General features: G+C 47.1%; 1 protein-coding gene across 1 annotated transcript in view; it reads left to right on the forward strand.

The window, feature by feature from the left end:
* ADAM19 (ADAM metallopeptidase domain 19) overlaps positions 1 to 21,124 on the forward strand; it is a 38,265-nt gene that overhangs the window by 4,938 nt on the left and 12,203 nt on the right. The window contains exons 4-17 of the mRNA XM_027885595.1: positions 7,988 to 8,066; positions 9,128 to 9,204; positions 10,825 to 11,017; positions 11,450 to 11,515; positions 12,866 to 12,937; positions 13,773 to 13,939; positions 15,071 to 15,155; positions 15,402 to 15,541; positions 16,718 to 16,895; positions 17,714 to 17,803; positions 19,024 to 19,219; positions 19,470 to 19,578; positions 20,115 to 20,307; positions 20,861 to 20,941. Coding sequence (XP_027741396.1) covers positions 7,988 to 8,066; positions 9,128 to 9,204; positions 10,825 to 11,017; positions 11,450 to 11,515; positions 12,866 to 12,937; positions 13,773 to 13,939; positions 15,071 to 15,155; positions 15,402 to 15,541; positions 16,718 to 16,895; positions 17,714 to 17,803; positions 19,024 to 19,219; positions 19,470 to 19,578; positions 20,115 to 20,307; positions 20,861 to 20,941 — 1,726 coding nt within the window. The remainder of the gene's footprint in view (positions 1 to 7,987; positions 8,067 to 9,127; positions 9,205 to 10,824; positions 11,018 to 11,449; positions 11,516 to 12,865; positions 12,938 to 13,772; positions 13,940 to 15,070; positions 15,156 to 15,401; positions 15,542 to 16,717; positions 16,896 to 17,713; positions 17,804 to 19,023; positions 19,220 to 19,469; positions 19,579 to 20,114; positions 20,308 to 20,860; positions 20,942 to 21,124) is intronic.

Genomic DNA, 21,124 nt, shown 5'->3' on the forward strand with positions numbered 1-21,124 from the left:
AGCAGATGATTCATAGATAGCAGTGCTTCACGAGGGAGTCTTGCCAGGCCCAAAGTCTTTGCTCAAGAAAGATGATGATGCAGTGCCAAAATGCAAGTCTGAGTTTGATTTAGTGGAGAGGCTCCACTTTTCAGAGGCATGTGAAGGTGCAGAAGTAATTTAGAGACACTCAGATGGAAAGTGGAATGATGAAGTCGTCCCTGGGAGCCCTGTGGATGCTGATAGACCACTTCTAAGTGAAGACAAACAGCTTTTCCTTGTTGAAGTGTGTGGCTCCTCAGGTTCCCAGACTGGAGTTGCTCCACAACCCCCAGAAGCTCATTAGTGCACTTGCTGATCTTGCAGGGAAGCCCAAGATTTTAGCTGAGCTTTGGGGTACTGAGTAATTGCAGCATCCAGGACTTCTGTGAAGAGTTTGTTGGGTACCCAGACGGTGGGAGAGAAAGTGAAATCCTCCAAGTGGGAAGTGTCCCTTCAAAGTTGTCTAAAGTCTATCTGTTCCTCTGCTCCCGATTTTGAGTCCACTGGAAGTGGGCACAAGAGAACTGCAACTTCGAGAAAGACTTTTAAAATTAAAATAAGACCCAGAGTTCTGGGTCATTTAACTGTTCCAGCTGAGAGGAGATTTGGAAAACCAGCTTGGCTACCAAGGTTGGTGCTGTGCTCCAGCTCTGTTCCTGGACGCATGACAGGGGTGTGAACACACCTGCCTGGCCCCTGTTTTACTCTTGTATCCACATCCCAGACTCCCATCACTCAAACAAAGCATGAAATGATTGCATAATTTGGGTTTGGTTGGGGTATGATTTACCCAACGGTTCCCAAAGCTAGAAAGGAGATTTGCCAAGCTATTAACACTGCTCGAAGTGATGTTCTTGGGGGATTAGGCACCCTTGTTACGCATTCACCGCTCTCCTTATGGAGAGACAGAGCTGATGAGATTGCTTTGAAAAGTGGGGGAAGTGTCATAATCTGTACAGCTTTGGTTGGGACGTACTAGCTTTGGAAGAAACGTGCTGGTTTCAGTATGTGGAAGAAATGTTCACACCAAGCCTATGATTTCATATTCCATATGAAAAGGACATTGTGTTCATCCACAGAGGTGAAACACAGGAATTACTGCATATCTTGCTTCAGAGCTGGGCACAACCTTGTGTTTTGTAATAAGCTCATCACAGATCTGCATTTGGGCTTCATATATTTACAAACACAGTTATTGCATTAGCATAATATTGCATTATTTCCTGCCTGGGATTTTGACAAGAAAGCAGAACCACACTGTAGCTCCAAGCAGAGTTCATGACACTAGTTAATATTTCTGAATAACGACAAAAGTATATCCCCCAAACGACTCGGGCTTGTTTTAAATGACTCAAAACCATGTCCTGCAGCTGCGGGATTGCAAAGCTCAAAGCTGCACAAACAACAAATATATGGAGAGATGCCTATAAAGCAGATTTAAATTTGGCTGGGGCTTAGGAGCGGAAGAATCTGAGTTGCAAACCTTGGATGAAAAGTGACTTTTTGTAAAAGGCATTTGCATTTGTTAATAAAAAGCAGCTTTGAGCCAAACAGGGAGGGAATGCTGAGAGGCTCTCAATGTGTGTGGCAGCACTGCCTGGTGTGAGCCTTTTCTTAGTGGAGAGCTCATATTTGCACAGCAGAAACCTGCATGGAATTTGTCTTCTAACCTGAGTTCAGGAAACGTATCAACAAGACTTCCCTCCCTCTTTTCTCTTCCACTTTGTGTCTCTCATGGGAAGAATGAACTTGGGAAAGGCCCTCTCAGCTGCCAAGGGTAGTGGAGGCTTCTCCAGGGGATGTCCCTGCCTGCAAGTGAATCCTGTGAGCAGCCTGGATTTTTAGCTGCCTATTTTGGATGCTGCCTGCCCTCAGCAGCTGTGATGGCGAGGGGCACTTGGTGGCAAAGCCCCAGAGGAGATGTGCAGCAACTGGCTGAGGACACTGCAGAGGAAGTCTTGAGCTCATCTGGTCTGACCTTGGGAGCCATCCAGATAGGTGTTCTTTTTTTTTTTTCCCTAGGCAACTGGATCTGATAGGAAGTGGCATCATTCCCAATCTCTTCTAGCCCCACCTGAGTAGGGGACAATCACTCCCACCCCACTTGATGCTCTCAGCAGTACAGTAAGAGAACTGTGTCACTTGTATTTCACTATTTCCTGCTTCTGCACATTTCCCAGACCTCCCCTACCAACTGAGTGAGGAAGAGGCGAAGTTGCTGCCCATTTCCGAGCAGGAAGGATATATGAGATTATTCCACTGATGGGCTACACATCATCAGTGTATAATGGTCTTCCTTTGTGGGGAGGGGGTAAGGGTTGTGTAAAAGAGGGAAATTGAGTTTATCCTGCTCTACTGTCTCTTGAAGTCATTAGGAAAGCAGGGGTGGGACCTGGAAAGCCATAGCTACTTTTCAGCCTTCCTAATTCCCTTGGGTTATTCAGTGATTCCTCTCTGTGGGGCAGAGAGGAAGACACGAGGAAGTGGAGCCGTTTAAATCTTTTGTGCACTGACACATTATCAGCCAGTTTTCCATTTACTTTATTTCCTTTTTCCTCTCTGGGCAACTTTTATGGTTCCTGTTGGTAAGCTGAGGGGCTATGTGACAAATCTTGCTTGGGTCCTTCAACATGATTTACACAGTTAATGTCACAGATGATGCAGATGGCAAAAGGGGATGGAGAGTCTTTGGACTGTGGTGTTTTTCAAGAACTTAAAAATGATTTGTTTAGTTACATCTCAGTGGCTGGGAAGACACTTTTTCCTTCCAAACTGCTGTGTTTGCACAATAAGCATGTTCCTAGCAAAAGCTCTTGAGGAAGGGAGCTTAAGGGCTCCAGGATTCATCTGGATGGAACTCACCAAGAAAAAAATTTTGGATTTCACTGGTTTTATGAAGTGCCAGGTTTTGACTGGAAAATATTCCAGAGACTTGAAATCTCCCATTTCCCACTAGTGATGGATATGGAAAGCAGACCTGCCTGCTCATGTTGTCATAGGTCGTGTGTTGGTCATGTTCAAGTTGGGGTCACTTCAGTTTTTTTGATAATAAATTCTGGCCTTAGGGAACACTTAAGTGACTGGGAGGTTAGAGTTCAAATTCCCCTTCTTACCCTACTTGGATCCTGCTGAGGGACAATGGAGTGGGACCACAAACTGTAGATGGAAATATGATGTCTAAAGTTTCTTGGGAGAATCAATTCCCTCCACCCCCAGATGCTGGCAGCCTGGCTGGACAGATTTATTGTGATTTGAGGAAAGGGACAGGGAAAGAGATGTAAGAGACTGAAGGCTTCACTCTTCTTGGTCCCATGACTGAAAAATTAATGTTGATGTTTCTCACAAGAGCTTCATGGACCATTTGGTTTTTGGTTTGGGGGAAGAAATAAAAAACATGTATCTCCTAGATACTACTGGGTGTTTTTAAATTGGCAGCTGTCCATGCAGACCAGCCCCTCTGTAAAAATGAACCCAAACAAGATTGCTAATGGGACCAAATTATAAAAAAATCCTTCTTGCTCCAATTAGCAAGAGCACCAGAATGCTGCCAGGGCCCTCTGGGTGCCCGTGGGTGATCTCTGGCTGGTGGAACTGAGCACATTCATGGTGGTCCACTGGGAGGGAGGGTTCTGAGCCCCTCAGGCTTGTGCTAACGAGTGATGTTTCACAGGCAACAGAAAACTGCTCTCATTTATCAGGAAAATAGGGGTGAGGTTCTCCAGAGCAGCTGGGAAAAGTGCACTCCCTCAAGTGAACATGGTCATGCAAGAAGGGCCTCAATTTTCCTTCTGCTGTTTTTTGGGAGCATTTGGGTGTGCCGTGCAGCCCCTCTCCCCCTGCTGCTCCTCTGCTCCTCAGCAGTGGCCAGATGAGCTGGAGGCCTGTTCTTGCACCATCCTCAGGAGTGCCACAGGGGCAGCTGTCTGCCAAGAAAGCCCTGTACCCTCCTCCTGTCTCTCCTGTGCAAAACCATCAGTTCATGAGTGAGGTATGTGACCTCCCTCAGCACAGAGCCAGGCTGCCATGTCCTGTCCGCTCTGCAGGCAGGGCCCTTCCAGGGAGCAGCACAGGGAGGAGGGCTTTGTGTCAAACAATGATATCATTGACAGGCTGGAGCGGGACCAAGATCCCTCCATGTCGGTCATCAGCAGAAACAGTCCCAAGCCATCTGTACATTATGGAACCGAGCCATTCTTCCTTCGTTTGGCTTCCGTGCTTGTGTTTAACCCGGCTCCCAGAGCTTTCCGGGGAACAAACCCTGCCAAGAGCAGGCTATTCCACCCTGAACTTGGATGCTGAGCTGGACCTTGGGGACTGACTGATCCTGACAAAAGCTGGTCCCTATTGCAAAGGTATGAGGGATTCTCTAGACCATCCTAAGGGCCCCTGTGTAGCTTACCCTGGCCTCAGATAGGCTGCAGCTGCTGTCGAGGTTTAGCAAAGGAGAGTACTCCCACCCCAAACCAGGTTTTCCTCTGACTTCATCAACTCTTTGTCCTGATAACTCCTCTAATGAGGGACTCTGTGCTGCCTTTTAGGAAGATAAAATGGGCTAAGTGATCTGCCAGCTGTCTGACTGGGTCTCAGAAGCCTTTAGGTGATGTTATTTTGCATCCAAACTTTTGCAGTTTCAGTGTGAGTGGCTGGAGAAGGGGTCACTGAGAGATGTAATGTAACCAAGAAGAAAGAATCAAATTGTGCTGTTTTTTCCAGAATTTCCTTTCATTCATCAAGGAGATGAGCTCTTCTGGAAATGGTCAAGCAGTTCCATCAGTGTTTTGCCGGGCTGAGCTCCCCTGAAATCAGCTGTTCAGCCTGGCAGCGGTGTTGTCCTGAAATGATGGCAGATGAGGTTTTGGGGTATGCATGTCTCTCTCCTGTTTATCCAACAGCTGGTATAGATGGAGAAGAGGGTCAAGACTGGCTGGTAACTCTGGTGCACTCTGAGATGGCAAGAAGGCTTGTTTGCTGTTTATTTACAGTTTGGTGCTAGCTGAGGAAGTGAGTTGGGCTGGGAATGAACTCTAACAGGCTCATAGTGAGATAGGACCCCAAGGGTGTTGCAAGATGTCCTGTTGTTTTCCTCTTTCCTCACTGCCCTCCTCACCACACACTGTGCAATCCACTGTGACAGCCCTTCCTAGCAGTCCTGCAAGAACCCCAGGGCTCCCCTGAATTAAGGGCTGGGAACTCTCTTCAAAACAGGACTGTTTCAAGCTCAGAATAAGAAACTGGACTTCTCATAGGGAGCCTGTGGTGTAGGGTAGGACTCAGCTGGTGGAGAGAGGCTTGAAAGTTGTAACATGGAGATGACACAGACTTTCACTTCAGCAGCTGTGTAAGCATCCCTAAAGATTCAGGCAGAGCTCTCAGCTCCTTAATCTACTCTAGAAGGGGCCAGAGCCTGAGTTTGAAGATAGGAAAAGATGTGCACACACCTTGTGTGCCCTGAAATCTGGTGTGCTGGGCTGTGGTGCTCAGCACAGCTCAGTTCAGCAGCAGGGCTGGGCAGCAGTGCCCTGGGGCTGGACAGGAGTCATGGCACTGAGGAGTCTTAGGGCTGGTACTGGAGGAGAGATAAAATAGCTATTCATAGCAAATGCTTTCCAAGAATAAAGGAGCAGGAAGAAAACATAAGCATGCTTGTTTGAGAATGAGACAAGCAGGCTGTGGAGAGCCTCAGCTACTGTAAACCATGAGCTGGTGTCTGGCTGTAAGAGCACACACACACACACTGGTTTACTGTCTGCTCTCCTGACACAGACCAGATACCTGATACTGCTCAAAACAATTTCCTTGTTAATGCAATCTGTTGATTAAATATTTGTTTATTGCACCCTCATGCTGCAGTCAGGGAGATCAAGGGAGTTATGTTCTGTGGGATGGTGCTGTGGTGCTTATCTTCAGTTTACAGACCTGGGATAGCTGAACGCAGCAAGCTCACCTTCTGATCTCTGACAGCACTTAGTGATGAGAATTAACACATCAGAAAGAGGCAAAATTAGCTTTTCTGGGCTATGCTGAACTTTAGAAGTGGAGATGAAAGCTGTTGTATTCCTGACATCAAATGCTATCAAACACAACAGTGGCACAGGGTTTTGTCTATCGCTAAGCCATCGGTACTTATTCAGGTGTGGATGCCAGATGGGCAAAGCACTTTCAAACACTTTGATGAAAGGTTCAGTTTCCTGTCGTTCTGACCTAATTTAATTAGATGTCACAAGCACCCAATTCCTTATTTAAACAGAGAGGCTTTCAAGGTAGATTAGATCTGACTGCCACATACCAAAAGCCAGGGCAGATGGAAAAATCTCAGGGTTTGCTCCTGATTCTTCACCTACCCTAAAGAAATCAGGCAAAGAAAAGAAGAAAACTTTTTTTCCCCCTTACATTCTTGCAGTTCATAGTTCTAAAATCTGGTGCATGGAATGCATTAAACAAGGATGTTGAAGGGCTGAGCTGCAGCTGCATCTGGTAATGCATTGACCAGGGTGCATGTGGCATCCTCGTGGATGGCAAATGTGGCACTCTGGTGGCCTGACAGCACCGTGGGGTTGCTGCAGAAGTGTGTTTCATCGATGGGGCATGTTCTGTGATCCTTTTCCAAATCTTTGGAAGTCAAGCTATTGTTTTAAAAGACTGCTTTAAACCTACATTTATGACTGCTGAGATGGACACAGGATATGACCTTCTTGGTTTGGCCCAGAGCTTGACTTGCTGTACTTTTTTACATCACTGTTTAGCAAATGCAGATGTTTAAAAAGAAGGAGAAGGCTGTTTCCTCTGGAGCAAAATCAAAATGCTTTCTATTCAGTGCACAGGAGCTCCTTTTATAGACTTTTAGTCTGATACTGGGCTGAAGACAGGGAGAATATTGTGTACATGAGGATGACATGAACAAATTCAAATTCAGGAATCAGCATTTTCCTGGAACAAAGATGTGCATTGGCTTCTGGGCAGAAGTTAAAATGCAGATGCGGATTGGTTTATAATTGTACTCAGATTTGGGCACTGGAGGCAGTCTGGATTTGAGCTGAGAACTCACACCAGTGCCCAAATGTGTCCTGAACTGGCCTGTGGTGAGCTTGTTAGGCTGGACTTGGTGCTTTGAATCTAATCCCAGTATATCTGGGGTATAACTTGGCAACAGAGAGGAAATTGCAGAGACTTGTGCCCATTAGGGGTCAGTGATGATGTTGGGTTTCTGTTTGTTGGGGGGCTTTTTGTTTGGTTTTTTGTGTGTGTGTTTTGTGGGGTTTTGTTTGTTTGTGTTTTTTTGGTTGTTTGTTTGTTTTTAAAGTTTCCATGTAAAAACTGAGTTGTTCACTTGCAGCTGTTGCAATTGGATCTTGATGCCTAATTGAACTCAGGGACAGGCTCTCTGTTATTGTTTTAATTCAATAAATGGCTTGAAAGAGCACTTAGATGGCTTGCTGCACCCTTTCAGAAGCGGATGTGCTCCCTGAGAAGTGCTCAGCTCCTGCCAGGCCATGTAGATTGATGTGGCAAGGTCAGCTGTGCTTCCACCTCCTGACCCTGTGCCATCACAGTGTGCTCTGCACGGGCAGCACAGCCTGTGGCACGGTCCTGCAGTGACTCTGGAGCCACCAGGAGCTGCCACTGCTCCCTGGGGACAGCGTGCTAACAAGGGCCTGGCAGGCAAAACCTGCTGATCTCCCAGAGCAGAGTGCAGAGATACAGCACAGCTGGTGTCCTGTGAATACCTGCCTGCCCTCACAGGCTGCTGCAGTTGGTTTTGCATTGCAGGCAGGAAAGAGTGACTGCCTCGAGTCCATAGCAGTAGTTCACAGCAACAGGAATATTTACACTGACTGCAGGAAGAGCTGGATCTAGCTGATTTTCTAGCACCCCTACAAAGCACAAATCCATGCCTGAAGAAAGATCTAACTGGCTTTTTTTTTTTTTTTTTTTTCCTTTTCTTTCTCCCCCTCTGCTGTTTTTGCAGAAACCTCTTTGCACCAGGCTACACTGAGACCCATTACAGCCACACTGGCCAAGCCCAGACCACCCCCCTGACTCAGACGGTGAGTGCAGAGCATGTTCCTTCCCACAGCTGAGGGGGAGACCAGGCAGGGGGCTCAGAGACATGGGGGAGGTTCTTCCTGCAGAGCCTTTCTTTGAGTGCACAGGTCCCCACAGCTTTAAGCTGAAGGGGAGGGTAGTCCGGCTTTCTGACCTGGGAGGTTCCAGTGAGAAAGCTGCTCCGTCCCCCAAAAATGGTAAAAACATCTTGCTGTTTTGCTGAGCTCTGTTATGAGAGCCAAGGTCAGCTGCCAGCACTGCTCCCCTCTCTCTGGGTGCTGGGGAATCATTTTTTCCTCGCGCTGCTCATCCTCTTGCTTTTAGTTTTGCCACTGGGCACTCCATGCTGGGGACCTTCCCAGCCTTTGGAAAAACAAGCCCCTGTGAGCTGGCTGCTGTTCAGTAAAAGTCCCATAAATTTCCCATCTCACACGGGCCTTGGCTGGCTCTCTGCTGCAGCAGCACAAAGATGTACATTGGTCGTGAAGCAAAAATAAGAGATAAAATCCCCATGAGATCATCTTTCCTAACGCTGCCCTGGGGTGAGGGGAAGGGATATGATGAATACGTTGGCGATTCTGCCCCAAAGCCTCCTTGTCCCTGCCAGAGGCTGTCTTTGTCTCGCCGGGAGCCCCAAGACAGGGACTTACTCCCCCACTGCCCGTGGTGTCACCCTCTGTGGGGCTGAAGTCACGTCCTTTGGGGCCTGACCCAGGGCCAGCTGCCATCGATAGGCAGCTCCTGTTACAGGGCAGAAAGCTTTGGGTCGGCCTTAGTGCTGCAGCCATCTGAGTTGCTTCCCCGGGGATTCAAAGCTCTCAGTTTTTACTGGCAACAAGGAGCTGTTTGATGCTCTGGCACAGGCCACGCATGGCAGCTGAAAGGCCACATTTCGATGCAGAGTTACAGAGATTTAGTGATGACAATCAGCTGCCAAACGCAGCGGAAAGAGGACAATTACTGGAGCACTGGCAGGGCCCGCACGGGACTCAGCGATGCCTAAATATAGCTCGTGTCCATCCCAAGAACTCCATTGCCAACCCTGCTTCCCTCTGCCTTCCAGGACCACTGCTTCTACCACGGGGTGGTGCGGGGCCGGGAGCACTCCAGCGTCGCGCTCAGCACGTGCCAAGGGCTGCGGTGAGTGCCTGGTGGTGTTCCTGGAGCTGCAGGAATGCCTCTGCCCTGCTCCTTGGTGTGCTGCCACCAGAGCTCTGCTCCCCAGTGGTCTGGCTGCCCTGTTTCTCTCCGTGTGGATAAAACTGTTCTCAAAGGCCACCCAGCCAACAGACCTGGGCGTTAAAAGGAGCATGTTGGGGAAAATGCAGAAATTGGGGTGTCATTAATAACCACGGCCTCCTGACCAGCTCCTGGCCCCTTCCCCCTGCGTGCCGGCAACCTGGGCTGCTGCAATCACTTTCAGCTCAAGAGTCCACTGGAGCAAAATGCTCTTGTTAATGACTCAGGGCTGTATCTGTTACAGGCAGGGACAGGACTCACTGTGTCCCAGCCCAATGCTCTACACTAATGCAGAAACCAGCTCCTTCTCCCAGACTTTCACAACTGGCAAGTTTGTGTTTTGGGGCAAAGTTCTTCTAAGTCTGAATTCCCTCCTGGGTTGTCAGCCCTGCTCTCTGCTCTCTCCCTGGGTGGTGCCAGCGTTGTGTGTGCGTGTTGTGTACGAGAAAACTTTGCTTTGGCAGTGATGGAGTCTGTGGCAGGAAGAGGGGTTTTTGTCCTCAGCCAGGAGTAAATGAAGTGGTTCCTTGCAACCAAGGAGCTGCATTCATTTGCACCAGCTCAGAGTTTGTTTCCAAAATATCACACGGGCTTTATTGGCATTAGTGGTCATCTGCTCTGGAGCGCTGATTGGAAGCTGTGCTGATGGGACTGGCTCCAGCCAGGAAACAGCCTGGGCCAAAGCAAACCTGAGACATCTTCAGTGAATGTAGCACAGGCCAGAGAGCCCAGTGAGATAAACATGACAGTGCAGCCACCTGTGGCTTGCAATAAATAATCCAAAAGCAAAAGCAGTCGCAGGTGTGCCGTGCTGTGCTTCTGTCAACCTGTGTTTTCCTAGGCTGTGTCTTCCAGCTGCAGAGGGACAGAGGTGTCTACTGTGCCCAAGCAGCAGGGTTCCTGCATCCCTGAGTTGTCAATGTCTGCTGGCAACTCTATGACACTGTTAGAAAACTTCTGGGGAGGCACAGGAGCTGAGCACACGTGGCTGTTCTCACTCTGAGCCTGCGCAGGGAGGTGTGCTGCCCATTGAGCCACACATCTTCTAGAGGGCATCAAACACAGAGTTCCAGCTTTCCTGGCTGTAACATGCTCATTGAGAAAACCAGAACCATCGGGCTATGTGCACTTGACTGAGAAAACTCTCTTTTTTCTGTTGACAAATAAAGTCTTCACATTTATCAGGTCAGTTCTTTTAGAGGCAAATTTCTTCTATCGCCCCTAAAAAAACCGACTGTGAAAAAAATCAGTACTTCTCAGGTTAGCACTGTTACAGCACATACTCCAACAGTCCCTTAATGTCTGAGGCCCACTGAATACATTTTAATATATGGAAGCTCAGGGATTTCCCCCTCTGAACTCAAAATATTCCTATCCTTTTTATTAATGAACTGACTGGCCTGGTAAAGATAAGTGTCTTGCCAGGGTCAATTGGGAATTCAGCAGCAGCAGAAGAAGGATTTGTCTCCAGTGTCTGTGATAGTAATTAACTTTCCCTTTTATTGCTTCCCTTTTCAACAGAGGACTTATCGTTTTGAGCAGCAATTCCAGCTACATCTTGGAGCCAGCTCCCAACAGCGCAAACCAGCACTGGATTTACAGGGTGGACAACCTGAGATTGCAGAGAGGAGCCTGTGGCTACCAGGACACCGGGGATGCAGCTGAAGACTGGCTCAGGGACTTCACAACTGGGATGAAACCACCACGCCAGAGGGTGAGGGGCCTCAGCCTGGGTCCATGCATGATGCTCCAAGCCTGCTGTTCTCTGGGAGAGTGACTCAGAAAGTGAAGTCAAGGAGAATATTCAAGAGGGTTTGTAGCAAGCTGGTTGTGAAATAGCAGCTCCAGTAGGGAAATAAATGAGTGTTGGGGACTGTTGTGGGCTGTAGCTGTTCCTGCACAAATCTCTGCATCCAATGCAGGAGCAAAGGGGTGGGCTGAGGACAGGCACGTGGGCAATTGCTGTAGCTAAACTGACTTGTGATACTTGGTTGCTCTAAGTCAATCACATCTGGAGGTTCCTGTGTGTGATGGGGTCGGGTGAACGGCTAGTGAGAAACAAACTGGGAAAAATGACCTGTGCATATGCTTTGTGAAGAGTTTCTTGGGGCGTCTTGGAGAATAACCTCTCTTGCTGCTCCTGCAGGTGAAACGGGACACTCTGCAGGCTACAAAGTACGTGGAGCTCCTGCTCGTGGCTGATTATGCAGAGGTAAGAAATGGGATCAAGTTTATACCAGTGGAGCACCATCCCACCTGCAGCATCCCCCAGGGCAGGGAGGGCAGCTGGAGCTCAGCAGGTTTCCTCTTGCCATTCCAATGCTCCCACCCTCACCAGCAGTCAGGGAGAGCTGTGTCTTGGTCACTTTTGTCCTAGCAGCCATGACCCCTCTGCCACCACCACCAGCCACTGTTGCCCAGGAGAGAGGTGCAGGCTGTGATTTGGGAGAGGGAGGAGGGTCAGTTCTGGCCTCCCAGGGCAGCAGTAGTTGGTCCTGGTTATTGGTGGGAGAGACTGCCTTCAGCATAGGGGAACTTGGGGGTTTCCAGACATGATGTGCTTCTAACTCTGCAGCACACTTAATCTCTAGAGAAGATAACCATGATTGTGCTCTGCTCTGAGCTGGTAGCAGATACATAAATAGACATTTTTAAGGCTCCAGATCACATAATAGGTCTGGAAGAAGTTGAGTGAAGTCAGCAATCCCTCCACATCCCCAGCCTGGACACCATGCCAGACACACTTACTGACAGTGCAAACCACACACTGTTTTGCTGATTGTTTAATCTCCTGCACAGACGGGAGTCAGGCTGGTCCTATCCATAATTTACAACTTGAAACTCCAGTAGGGAAAGCCACGCAGTGCTCGGGGCTATAATTCAGTCTGAACAAAACTAAAGAGGCAGAACCTATTTTGGTTTCTCTATTAGGCAACAGGACACCAGGGAAACTGAGAAAACACAGGAACTGCCATATGTTGTTCAGCATTTTTGATTAGATAGGCTGGGGCAGACACCCTCACGTTGTTGTCATTAACTGCCCTTACTTTGCTGTGTCCCCCAATGGAAGAAAACTCCCAGGGTTTGTCATCTGTAAAACAAAAATCCAAACATTTTGCCAATGTAATCCTTTGAATCAAACAGTTTGCTAAAATTAACTCGTTAATTGCCAGGTGATTTAAACGGGCAAATTGGTTGGATGAGCGAGATGTGATGAGCACTTTGGCAGCCTTGTCCTCAAAGATGAAGTCAGGTTACCACACATTTTACCTGGCACCTTTTTCAGCTCCTTGTCAGTCTCTGGCTCTGGGGGCACTGATGAGTTTGGGTTGCTCCACTGTGTTACTGCCACTGCTTGATTAACATCACTGCAGTGGGGTGCCAGGGATGAATTCTATATTTACATGTACAGGTGGGCTTACAATCAGATGTACAATGAAGGGAGACTTTCAGGCCTCACTTCGTAGTTACCTTCTTGTTCTCAGAGTAATGGGACTTGTCTGAACACATTTCAGTTCTTTCTGGTTGCCTTTGTGCTGCTTGACATGTTGGTTTTGTTCAGTTTCAGAAGCATCACTTCAGCATTGAAGCAACGAGGCTTAAATTGGTGGAGACTGCTAATTACGTAGATAAGGTGAGATTGGGTGTGTGTAAAATGAGGAGAGCAAGGCCCAGATCATGAAATACGAGAATTAATTGTGACAGAGGAAGACTTGTTTCCTGGGAGGGAAAGTAATGTTTTGGCAGTTCTCCCAAGTGGCTTGGGGAGTGGAGAGCATCTGCCAAACAATTGTGTTGCTGGACATCAAGAATGGGGTGGGGGAATCTCCATTCCTTACCTTGGAGCCAACATAACATCTTGTGTTTTACTACATCTCTGTATTATGTCTGTTACCTAAGTAATGCTTTTAGACAAGGGACTAATGTATTCACTTGAAATGGCAGAAAACTTGGGAAGTAGAGCTGGAAGGAGCCTTCAGAGGTCGTTTTTGCAGTGTTACCCAGTGCTGCTGAAGTAAACTTTCCTACTTTTCAGGTTTACTCCCTTCACACTCCCCTTCTCCCCTTAAACTCTTTCCACCACTCCCTACACGCTGCTACCCATAAATACTTCTCCTGTTTGTACTTGGTGTGGGCAGCAGATTATTTCCTTCCTTTTTTCAGGAATTTTGACACATCTAAAGATAAAATGTGGTGTCAGTCTCCAGTCTTTGTTCTCTATATTATGTCTGTCATTCACTCAAAAATGAAAGTTCGATGTCTCTATTACAGTCAAGTTTAGGTTTGTGGGTGTTTGCACATTTCTCTCTGCAGAGCTCTGGCACGAAGTTGCAATGCATCTCCAGAGGGAGCACCTCCTCTGGACATATGGATTTCTAGTATCAATTAGCAGGGGATATATTCAAGATTTAAAACACAGTAAAATAAGTTCGTGGTGCTTATTTTACGATCTCTTTTCTCTATCTTAGTTTTACCGATCCATGAACATCCGGATTGCCTTAGTGGGGCTGGAGATCTGGAGCAACTGGAATAAATGCGACGTAACTGAGAACCCCTACTCCACCCTGAAGTCCTTTCTGGCCTGGAGTAGCAAAGAGAGGGTGCGCAGAAAACACGATAACGCCCAACTAATCACGTAAGTTGATTTCTCCTGTTTCTGACAAGTGGGTTGAGTGGGTGGAAAATCACTTTGTAAGATCGTATTGTTCTAAGATTCAGAATGGTAGATTTATGTAGGGGCTGCTCAGCTAGCATTCAGCTCCAGCCCCCAGAACACAACCATTTTAGGAAGAGTGGAGGTCCTGGGCTGTGCAGGGGTCTCAATACAAGTGCTTCAAAGTGCATGACCATTATTGTGTATCACAACCGGCTGCACGTGATCTGACACAGCTACATGGGCAATTTCAAGAAAATCCAAACCATAAGCAAGACCTGTAAAGGGGAGCTCAGCCCTTTGTGGAAGGCACTCATTCCTAGCTCATCACACTGAGACACAGGGTCCCAGCCCTGGGAGCTGATGGCCTGTGACTGATGGCTGATGGTCCACTGATCTCATTAGGGCCAGTAATGCAGACGTCATTGGAAGAAAAAAATTTGCAGCAACTCTCAGATCTCATTACTTCTTCTATGGTAATTCATCTACCAGAAAATAGTAGCCAGAGGACCTCTAGGACTGAAATGCAGAGATACGTTGCCTTTTCTCTTGTTTTGTTTGGTTGAGGTTTTTTCCCTTTAACTTTACTGTATTTTGTCTTCACCTGGCCATGTGCTGAGCTCAGTATCCAGGGCTTCCATTTCAGACATGCTGTCAGGGATGGTGCAGAATTCCAGCTCCCCAGGCAGGAGCTGAGCATGGCTGCACCTCAAAGGTGTTACCTAGTACTCTATCAAATCCTTGAATCCCAAGCTGCCAAATATCATGCTTAGGGTAAATTAAGTATTCACAAACAGTACTCAGCTAAGGATCCAGAAACAGTCTTTTCTGTGCTTGTTGCAAAGCTCAGCAGGAGCACTTTTTTGGCACCAGACCATTATAAAAAATAGGATCGTCTGGCTGGCCCATTAAACAAAGCAATGGTCCAAGAAAAACAGATCTTAAGGCTTTGTAGCTCTGCTGTGATGTCCTGTACTTGAACATACTACTAAAGACAACGTGTCCCCCTGACACTGGGTCTATCTATGAAGCTGTGCACTGCAGGGTGTATTTCTCTGCCTGCCTTCTCAAGTGCCTCAGTGCCATTTCATGGTCTCTCTGGGTTGATTTTAGGGGTGTGCCCTTCAAAGGTACCACGGTAGGCTTGGCTCCCGTGATGGCCATGTGCTCTGACTTCCAGTCAGGAGGAGTAAACATGGTAAGTAATGGCTAATACCTAATATAAAGTTTCTTGCCAGCAGTGAATACATAGATAGATGTCTCCAAAAGCCCAGGAAGAAAATATTTCCTGTGAAGTTCTCCAGCTCACCTGCTTATAGGCAGGAGTACTGTCAGTAGATATTTTCTACATGTAGTAATGAGCAGTGCCACTTCTCCCACTGGCACAGAGGTGCACGGGACAGGCACAGGTAAAATGCTGACGTGCCTCTTTGCCCTTGCACAGGATCACTCTGATAATGCCATTGGTGTTGCTGCTACCCTTGCCCACGAGATGGGACACAATTTTGGCATGAATCACGACTCAGCTGGCTGCTGTACTACCCCTGCAGCAGATGGAGGCTGCATCATGGCTTCTGCAACGGGGTGAGTTCATCTCGCGTGGTCTCGTGGGGAAATGCAAAGGGCTTTGTTACAAGAGCCTTGCTGGAGTAAGAACTAGAAATGCAGACTGAAGGTGAGTCTGTTGCTGCCTGCTGGAGGCAGTGTGTTTACAGAGAAAATACTGCTGGGCAAACCCTGGATCATGGATCAGAAGCAATTTGCTAAATTCACAATAAACTGGTTCCTGCCTGGGTAGGCTTCAGGCCTGAGCTTGGCCTTAGGTAATGCAGGCACCTGGCAGCATTTAGAAGTGGAGCTCTAGACTGGTAAAAAAGGAAAATTGTCCTCTTCTCTTTTCTTAAGAATACTCCTTAGTTTCAGTGAGCCTGTGTTTAAAAGGGAACAAATAGTCAGCTTTGAGAGAAAGGGAAGCAAGAGTGACTCTAGAAACCCACAGGGGATTTAATAGCTCATTTTGGAAGAGGAAACAACATATTTCACTCACGAAAAATGTCAGAAAAACCCATTCAATTAAAGCCTTATTCCACTTTTCCTCAAGCCTTCCTCCTTGGGGTTTAGAAGGTTGGAACAGGTTTTTTTCCCACAGATATCTTCTTTTCTGTGCATGGTTTCCTCTAAGTAAGAAAAAAACATTTATGTGAGAAGTGAAAATGTAGTGGCACGCAAGTAGGCACACAACATGCACATACCCATGCATGGTCATCCACAGAGTGCAAGGTTCTGGCATTGTAGGAACAGAAATTAATAATTCATGTAACAGAAAATGCATTCTTCAAAGTGAGGCTGTAGAATTATTAAATTAAAGGAAAAATTAAATGTCATTTTTAGCAGTTAGGTTCAAGCAGTTATTCACAGGCTGAGTGCTGGATTCCAAGGCTTGTTCAAGCAGTTAGAAATAAGCCATAGCTTATTTCTGATCAGGTAATGACAGCCATGCTTGCCAAAAGTCAAATCTAACTCAGCATATTTTGGTTCTATAAAGTTAATTTTTTAAGGCCATTCTATTACTAGACAGTCTTGTAGTGCAGTCTCACCTTATCTTCAAGTGTAATTCAGGAACATGAAATCACCATCTGCTTTAGCACAACTCCATAGATTTTGTCCTTTGGCATTTCTCAGGATTTGTGTGCTCATTTCTCGTTCCCTAAATCATTCCTCAGATCTGTCTTGATGTTTTTCTCTGCTGTCTGTGTTCAGGCACCCATTCCCCAAGGTGTTCAACCAGTGCAATAGAAGAGAGCTGGAGAATTATCTGCAGTCTGGTGGAGGCATGTGTCTCTCCAATATGCCAGATACCAAGAAAATGTATGGTGGAAAAAAATGTGGAAACGGCTACTTGGAAGATGGGGAGGAGTGTGACTGTGGAGAGTTGGAGGTAACAATTGTTCAGATCCAACCAGTTGGGGTTTAGTGGGACACAATGTTTTTATTACTTATTTTGCAAATACAGTTATGGGATCTGTAATCAGCTTTTCCCTGCATGTAGATGCAAAGCAAGGTCCAATATCATGTCCAACTTCACAGTGTGTAGTACAATGCAACCCAGAACTCAGGGATGGTGTGATCCAGGGCTGAACAGAGGTGAAGATGAAAAGTTCATTTAAAAAAGAGAAGAAAAAGTGATTTTAGATCACAGATCATTAAGGCTGGAAAAGACCTCAAAATTCATTGAGTCCAATCTTTGATCACCACCCTGTCAACTAGACCAGAGCACTGAGTTCCACGTCCAGTAGTTTCTTGAACACTTCCAGGGATGGTGACACTACCACTCCCCCTGGGCAGCCCATTCCAATACTTAATAGCCTTTTCTGAGAAGAAGTTCTCCCTGATGTCCAGAAAGAATTCTTCCAGATGTTACACTTTCATATATAAGTTCCTATTATCTACAGCTCCATTCCTGATAAATACAGGGCTTCTCTTAGCACTGCATCTCACTTCTCCAAATCCATCCTTTGACTAATAAGAGAAAAGGGAGCTGGAACCAGCAGCCCAGACTGTCCAGGTGCAATGAGCACAAGCAATAGTATCTAGGCAGTCCATCAGAGGGTATGGTTGTGCAGTGCTGTGTGTCATGAGCACACCGTGGAAGGGAGGAAGGTACTTTGCTTGCTTGTAATTCATCACGTATGAGAACAGATCAGTGTCAGCCTCACGTCTGCCCTGTAAACTCTGCTGCATCTCCCTGTCTTCCAGGAGTGCAACAACCCCTGCTGTGATGCCAGCACCTGCTCCCTGAAGCCAGGTGCTGAATGTGCCCACGGCAGCTGCTGTCATCAGTGCAAGGTGGGAACTCTGGGTTTTCCTAAGGGGAGAGAGAATAATGGGGGTAGAAGTGTGAGGCTGGAAACTGGAGGGGAAAGGGGAGCAAATAGCCAAGTAGAGGTTAGCTCCTCTCCTGGTTTGATCTTTTAAGTACAACAGCTACTACTGCAGTCAAACTGGTGAGGTTCCTTTCTTCTGGCTGGCTAATTTAATTTGCTCCTGTGATAACTTTAGATGAGCTGTGCATGCTGTTGGAATGAAGTCACTCTGCCTCTCCCAGACACTTAGGGATGGGGCTAATCAGAGTTAATATTTCTCTCCTTTGGCTCCAGAAGAAATCTAGACAGAGCTCTTGGAGCAAACACTTCCTCTGGGGTGTAGCCTGGAGGCTGTCTTGGCTCCAAACCCTGTTTTCTGAGGTGCAGCTTTAGCTGCACCTTTAGCTCAGGTGTTTGCTGAAGAAATGCTGGCAAAGAGAAGTATATATCTGTGACTGCTATAATTTTAAATCCCAGCATTCTTTGTAGAGGCTGGTTAAAATATGTTTCTAATTTTGGAGCCAAAGATCTCAAGCTTTGACAGCAAATTAAGTAAAAAATGGAACATAGGCAATAATTTCTCTTAGTCTTATTGTTTGCACATCGATGGCTTGCTCATACTGACCTATCCTGAGCGTGTGGAAATCCACCTGGAGTCATGCCCTTCACAAAAGACTTGGAACAACCTCCTAGATGTAATTGGGTATGCCCTTTGTTCTCCATGTGCATGGTGGACAGGAGAAGAATGAACTGAGTAAACTCATGAGCAAGGGAGACATACATTATGCATTAGGAGAATGTCTCCAGCAGAAATGACAGGCAAACACTGGAACAAACTTCCTAAACAGGGAGGGCTTTGAGAACAGATTACACAAACGTCTGTCAGAAGTGGTCCAGGCAAATTGGATCCTACCCAAGGGCAGAGCGAGATGGATCAGTGTCCCCGTGAGATCCAGCAGCATCTGTGAATGATCTCACTGCTACCTAGGGAAGGGATCCAGTCATTAATTTGATTCCACGCAGTTCACCCAGTTAATGAAATTACGGTTATATGAGTCACTGCTGACCTCAAAAAACCCAAGACAAGGAGGATGAAGTGACACACGCAAGATGCTGTCTTATCTACAGGGAGACATTGTGCAGACACCACAAAGGAGCCAAGCATTAACTCCCATTTTTTTTTTCCTTATTGTCTCTTTTCAGCTGATGTCTCCAGGAACTCTCTGCAGGGAAATGTCAGGACCCTGTGACCTCCCAGAATACTGCACTGGCGAGTCACCCTTTTGCCCCCCCAACTCTTACCAGATTGATGGGGCTCCCTGCGACAGAGGAAGGGCCTATTGCTACAGTGGCATGTGCCTCACATACAGGGACCAGTGTGTGCAGCTGTGGGGGCCTGGTAAGGCAACAGGCAACCTTGTATGGCATTCTACTGTTGTTCATCCCGTGCAAGGCAGTAGCACCTCCCACACCTGTTATCGGTGGCAAAGTCTGGGGAGCCTTTTCTCCTGCCTTACTCACTTGGAGAAGGCAGCAAAAATTTCCCATGCTCAAAGCATTCCAGAAAGAGAGCAACTGAGTGGTTGGCCTGGGGTGAGATGGGCTGCCAGGCTCCTCAGGAATCAGCCACAGGAGTCTCTTCCTTGCAGGAGCGTGGCCAGCACCAGACGCCTGCTTTGAGAAGGTTAATGCTGCTGGAGACATCTATGGGAACTGTGGGAAGGACATCTATGGGAACTACAGGAAGTGTGAGATCAGGTACAGAGCAGAGTGGCAGCCAAGACCTGCTCGTTGGAGAATATGTTTTTATATGTTACAAAGTTATGGGCCAGTAGATAACACTGATCCATGCACTGGTTTCACCCCCTCCCTCTGCCTCCTGGGAATCCAGCTGCATCCTTGTCGAACTTAAAGCCCTTAAAGCTGAAGCTTTCAGTTCACCATTTTCCTGCCTTTTGCATTTTCAAGCATCGAGTTGATTTTTTTTTTTTCCCCCAAAGCAACAGAAGAGGGGATTTTTAAAACCGTAAATGAAACGTGGCTTTCTATCTGAGACAAAAATTTCTTAGTATTAACTGTGATTTTGTTGAGGTTGGCATGGGGACATCACCCCCCATCCATGGGGACTGTGAGATGGTACCATCAGTTCCCATCAGACATTGTTGCTTGGGCCGGTTCTTGCTCATCGAACAATGACTCACCACTGCTGCTTTAATTTACGTGTGGAGCTGGTGCCCGCAAAACATCCAGCAAGCCAGAAATAATCACTTTAGCCTCTCTCTCTCCGAAATCAGAGATGCCAAATGTGGGAAGATCCAGTGCCAGAGCTACGCTTCCAAGCCCCTGCAGCCCAACGCGGTGGCCATAGACACGACGGTCAACACGCAGATGTGCCGGGGGACACACGTGTACAGGTCGGACAGCGAGGAAAAGGAGATGCTGGATCCTGGCTTGGTGCTGACGGGAACCAAGTGTGGGAGCCATCATGTAGGTACAGCTCTGCCTGAAATGGCTTGGGGGGGGCGGGTTCAGCATACCAGTTTTCCACGCAGAGTGTGCTTTTCGGTTATCAAGGCTTTAATTTCTCATGTCCGATGCCTCTCTAGGAGATTTTTATATTTGTTGGAAAAATAATGTCTTAGAGGCTTCAGAGAAAAGAACACACCACAGGCCTTATGTCCTTGCCAGATAAAGTCCAGGGCCAGGACTACATTTGGGATTTGCTATTTGATTGAGGTTGTCTTGCTTAGAGGTGAGACACACAACTGGAAATCAAGACATGTGAGAGCTCCTTCAGGTACTTGCCATAGGTAAGCCAAGTTATTGCCAGAAGAGCACCCACTCCTCTGATGCACATTAGGTGGGATTTAGGGATTAACTGTTTGCTTGGGAACCAGGTTACCTTCATGGCCTGTTGTTCTGCCCAGGGAATTAGTTGTATTTCCAAGGTGTCTGGGACCCCATGAGTGACAAAATAACACAAGGCAGTAATGTGGTACAAAACTCACTAATGCTGAGTGTTTGGATCCTTTCTCTGCAGGTTTGCTTTGAGGGTCGCTGCCAGAACACATCCATCATCTTTGATTTTGAAAGCTGTAGCAAGAAGTGCCATGGGCATGGAGTAAGTGTCTTCCTTTTCATCTCCATTTCAGGCTGGAGCAGGATGGGCTGCCACTCTTCTGTGGGTGGTTGTTCAGCTCAGTTCTGATACCATGTTTAGGTTTGCTCCAGACTTTGTCTTCTTGATTATTAATTTGCACATTCCTTTCCTGTTTGATGCATTTTCTGGTCCATGAGCTTCCCC

Source organism: Empidonax traillii, unplaced genomic scaffold (assembly GCF_003031625.1).
Source record: "Empidonax traillii isolate 1590-97213 ecotype Southwest subspecies unplaced genomic scaffold, ASM303162v1 scaffold168:size1726349, whole genome shotgun sequence".
NCBI classification, from domain to species: domain Eukaryota; kingdom Metazoa; phylum Chordata; class Aves; order Passeriformes; family Tyrannidae; genus Empidonax; species Empidonax traillii.